Genomic DNA, 5,332 nt, shown 5'->3' with positions numbered 1-5,332 from the left:
CCTCAGGAGGATATAGCCTACATTGATCCATGCCACTCTATCCTCAAGAAATTACGAATTGGAATGCTACAGAAGAGCAATTAATGGAAATTTACAGGAATTTTGCTTCCAAAATTACGAAATTTTAGCTAGCCAATTAATGTAAAGCGAACCGTGTGATCACAGAATATTTCTTCCATTTTTGTAATCAGAACTAGTCCTTCCATCTTTCCATGTATGTATAATGAGAACTTCAGCCGATAATTCTCTTCCGTCTTCTTCTTCTTCTTCTTGTCCTTCACGTTTGCTCCTACAGTTTTTGTTAGTTAAAGTTGAACTGCCATTCTGGCATTGCCTAACACAAGAAATTGAAGTAAAAAAAAATATATCTATTGGCAGAATGGAGTGATTTGCTCGATCCCTAAATGCACGCCAAGCCTATAAATACCACCCATTGCTTTCCAAGTTTCTCATCCCCCGGATTATTACAGCAAAATCTTAGCCTTTACAGATTCTAGTTGCCACCTCTGATAAGAAAATGAACAGCAAAATGAGATTTCTTGCTGTCCCATTTCTCTTCATTTTCTTCCTCTTGCCATCAGCTGAGAGTGTAACGTACAATGTGCAGAGTTACGGGGCGAAATCTGACGGAAGAAGTGATTCCACGAAATCTTTTCTGAGTGCATGGGCTGCAGCTTGTGCCTCAGTTGAGCCTGCAACAATTTATGTTCCACGAGGAAGATATTTGGTTGGAGGAGCATCATTTTCGGGCCAAAATTGCAAGAATAATGCTATAACCATTCGCATTGATGGAACCCTTGTTGCTCCATCTGATTATAATGTCCTTGGACATACTGGTAACTGGCTCACGTTTGAAAGAACTAATGGACTTTCGATTTACGGTGGAACTCTTGATGGCCAAGGGACTGGTCTCTGGGCTTGCAAAAACTCCGGCAAGAATTGCCCTACAGGAGCAACGGTATGTTGTATAGTCTCCACTGCTTTGCCCTTTTTTTCTTTTTTTTTTTTCCTTACAAGAATCGACAACTTTTAAACTACTTGAAATGGATACAATACTAAAAGCACCCTCAAGGTTTATTCCAGGTTCCGTTGAATTAGAACGCATGACTAATCATTTCCCTTAATTTGTTTCTTGTTTTTCATGCTGCCACAGTCACTGGGATTCTACAATTCAAACAATGTCTTGGTCAGTGGATTAAGTTCGTTAAACAGTCAAATTTTCCATATCATCCTCGACGGCTGCAAAAACACTAGGCTAGAAGGAGTAAAGATTTCAGCTCCAGAAAACAGCCCAAACACTGATGGAATTCATGTCCAATCATCTTCTGGTGTTGCAATTACTAACTCTCACATTGGCACTGGTGATGATTGCATCTCATTAGGCCCTGGAAGTTCCAACATATGGATTGAGAATATCAACTGTGGTCCTGGCCATGGAATAAGGTATCAAAATCGGAAACTTATTAAGAGTCCATTAAAGTTCTTTGCAGTTGCTGTAATTTTGATTTATTTAGTCAATACATTGATTTTGTGCTTGTTTCAGTATTGGCAGTTTGGGAAGTAATTTGCAAGAACCAGGAGTTAAAAATGTGACAGTTAAAACTGTTACACTTTCGGGCACACAAAATGGTCTGAGGATAAAAACATGGGCAATGCCTAGCAATGGATTTGTTACTGGAGTTCTGTTTCAGCATGCAGTAATGGTTAATGTCCAAAACCCCATCATTATCGACCAAAATTACTGCCCAAATAGGGCCAAATGTCCTGGTCAGGTATGATCAAAAGGGTTATTATTATTATTATTATTTATGTTTTGCAAAAACATTTATTTATGAAAAAAGATCAGAAATGGGAGCTGATAAATGTGTACATTAATTTTTTGGCAGGCCTCAGGTGTGAGGATTAGTGATGTGACATACCAAGATGTACATGGAACATCAGCAACTGAAGTTGCTGTAAATTTTGACTGCAGTAAAAAGTATCCATGCAGCCGTATAATTCTGGAGGATGTCAATCTTTCCTACAAAGATCGACCAGCTACGGCTTCATGTGTCAATGCGGGCGGATCTTCATCCGGTCTAGTTGAGCCGAAAGCCTGTTTGTAGGAGAAAATGCATGAAGTTCCATACAGTATTTAAAATACGTGCAAAATAGTTGCACAAATCTTGTAGAAAATAAGGGCTCACTTAAGAAAGTGAAGCAGTCTAGCTTTTTATAATGTCCTGTCAAAGTGTAAATCTAGCTTGTGCCTGTGGCTGGATTGGCCTTGCGATCAACACATTATTTGATATTAATACAACAAAATATGTTCTTTTGTGGCTTGAACATCTTCTCTCCTTCAGTTATTTGATTTGGTTTATGGAACTTTAAAATCTATTGGCAAGTAATATGGCTTTAACATCTTCTAATTAATTGTTTATGGAACTTTATCCTTGATATCGTCTACGAAATTGAAATCATATTCATATTTTGCTTATTTTAAAATCTCACGGAGGTCCTTGATTTTTTTTTTAAGTCTAATGGGTTTCTAAAGTTTTATTTTGAACTTTTTACGCTCTAAAATTTTTTGTTGTGTCAAAGTGAAAGTGGTCTTCTGGCTTGTCGATGTGTGAAGCTCAATCTATTTATCCTTGCATATGCACATAATTGGTCATGATACCTTCTCAAATGTTATGTATCTTTGCATAAAAACTTTATCCATACTTTAGAAGATCTATAGCTATTTATTCAGGTATAAGAGTAATTTAAAAAAATAGAGTATTATTATTGGAAGTAGAGGGGCCAAAAAAAAAGAAAAGAAAAGGTTGAAAAGACTTATGTGAACTAAATAGGTTTTAAAGGGAATATATGATATAAAAGTGTGTTGCTATGGTGGAAATATTAAAGTTATCCCTATGTTTTTAAAGATTTTTTTTTAAAAAGGGAAATTTGCCAAATTGGTCCCTAACATTTACCAACAACACTTTTTTAGTCCCTAATATATAAAATCAGCCAAAATTGTCCTTCACATTTAAATTGTGATCCAATTTGGTCCTAATGCTCGTTTTTGCTCCTTTCTCCGGTTAAAAATAGCACGCCCCTCTTACGTGGTCATATTTTCAAGGGCAAAAGTGGAAAACACAAATCCTAGATCCACTGGGGACGATCCCTGACCTCACTATCTTTATCTTGTTTCGACTCTCTAAGGACAAGTTCACCTCAACGGTGACTGAGTTCACCTGAACAGAAGCATATTTGGAGGTGATCAGAGGCTGGAGAGCCGAGAGTAGACACGCAGTGTAGAGATTCACCCGGGATTCCTCCTGGTTCTGGGTTAGTTTCTTGAGGGAAAACAGAGCCTCCTCTTGCTCGAACACTTGAAAGCTCCAGAGCTTGGTCATGAACTTGTCTTCTTCGAGGGAGCTAGAGGATGTCTTTCTTGCTATCTCTCTACGCACGAATAAGCAGCGAACTTTTTCTTTTCCTCGATTATTGAAGAACGACTTTGTGTAATTGTCATCAATGGGTTTGCGTCAACTGTTCTCAATGAGGAGCAACTAATTTACTTCTTCTACTCAGGGGATAACTGAGGAATTTGTTCAATTACAACTGTGAAATTGAATTGATTTTAATATTCATATATTTTCTGATTTAATTTCTTATATTTGTTTTGTTGTTTGAATATCAAGGGCTTGATATCTAATTCAACCTAGCTAATAACATTTCCTACCAGTTAAGATAGTTAAATCCGTAATTGTTTAATTGTCTTAAATTAGTGATAACTAGTATGATTGAGTTTGTGTCAGAAAAGCATACAATCTAATCTATATAAACCCTAGTAACATGTTTATTGATTAGAATAGGGCATTTCTAGCTTTTAAGGGAATTAGAAAATTAAATCTTACAGTCGTACCTAGGGTTATTTCTTGATCAGGAAAATAGTTAACGGTCGTATCTTAACTATCGACATAGTAAGAAAACGTTGATTGTCATCATTTGTTTGACAGTTATAACTTATTTAATAATGAATAAATGAAATAATTATTGCATCAATGAGTAGTTGTGTGAACCACTTCTAAAGTTTTTTCCTTGGCTAGAGCTTGCTTATTATTGATTTAATTCTAATTTTCTTTAGTTTGATTTCTTTCACTTAAGTTGATCATTTATTTTAAAAGTAAATTTTATATACACTGACAGTGTATATACTATTACGGTTGGATGCATGACACATATGCAAAATTTGGATTTCAAATTCAAATTCGGATTATGTGTCATGCATCCAATGGTGTTAGTTTTATAGGTAAAGAATTATGTCCTATATTAGTTCGAGAGATGGAGAAAGAGCGGTTAATATGTAGGTAAGGATTCATGATCTAATAGTTTAAACTTTTGAGTCAGAATTGGGTTCCTAATTTACATTTTGGACTCTTTGATAGGCTCTTTCGAGATTTTTCTCCCCAGCAAGTGGTATCAGAGGTTCAGATTGTGAGTTTGGGTTACTCATGGGCAAGTGGATTCTTCTCGGAGCTGGGTTAGTAAAATTTTTCTTCTTGATGGTAAACCAAAGTGTCAAGAAGTTTGACTAGTGTTGGATCAGGTGCGCCAGAGGTTTGACAAAGGGGTCCGGTTGACGTTAGACCATAGAGCCAAGAGTTGGCAAAGGGTTCGAAATTCAGTTTGGATATTGAAGAAGAGTGGGTCCATGATTGGAAGAAAATGTGATCTTAGGCGATAAGTTAGACTTACATTGAATATTAAAGTGGGTTAGGAGAAGACATTGTAAACTTAGATTTAATGTGAGGGGTTACTTATGAAAGGGGAGATTTGTTAGGTTCATGAGTAAATAATTATATCTCACATTAGCTCGAGAGATGGAGAAAAGGCAGTTAATATGTAAGTAATGGTTCGAAACCTAATAGTAATATATTCAGCTTTTTGATAGATTCTCTCAAGATTTTTCTCCCTAACAGTAAGATTTCATCAAAACAACTGTATTCTCAGATATTGATAAAAGAAAATGTGGATGGAGCAAACATAGATGAACAGCTAAGGAAGAGATGCAGATTGAGACAAGGAGAATTGACTTTTTGGCTGATTTGGATAATGTTTCAAAGGCTGATTTTAACCCCGCATCAAAGGCTGATTTGGACAATGTCTCAAGGAGAATTGACTTTTTGGCATGATCATCATGTGTAAAGCGATCAACTTACGTAGGTTGCTAAAGTTATGCTTCACATGTTCATATATATTTTTGGCTTGCAAGAAACTAACTGCATTCAGATTCAATCATCTCACGTGCAATTTTGCGGCCCCGATTTACATTTTAGTTCTCCTAATTGGTGGAGCAATACTT

General features: G+C 36.2%; 1 protein-coding gene across 1 annotated transcript; it reads left to right on the top strand.

Annotated features, from left to right (window-relative positions):
- The first annotated feature begins 444 nt into the window (after nucleotides 1–444).
- On the top strand, nucleotides 445–2,325 carry LOC113733714 (polygalacturonase-like). The gene is made up of 4 exons (XM_027259904.2): nucleotides 445–958; nucleotides 1,154–1,443; nucleotides 1,544–1,772; nucleotides 1,887–2,325. The coding sequence occupies exons 1-4, from the start codon at nucleotides 518–520 to the stop codon at nucleotides 2,103–2,105; spliced, it is 1,179 nt and encodes a 392-aa protein (XP_027115705.2). The 5' UTR covers nucleotides 445–517; the 3' UTR covers nucleotides 2,106–2,325.
- Nucleotides 2,326–5,332: the final 3,007 nt, after the last annotated feature.

This window comes from Coffea arabica, chromosome 3c (genome assembly GCF_036785885.1).
Source record: "Coffea arabica cultivar ET-39 chromosome 3c, Coffea Arabica ET-39 HiFi, whole genome shotgun sequence".
NCBI lineage: Eukaryota > Viridiplantae > Streptophyta > Magnoliopsida > Gentianales > Rubiaceae > Coffea > Coffea arabica.
Note: the sequence above shows the minus strand (reverse complement) of the source record. Positions and strands in the feature narration are given on the sequence as shown.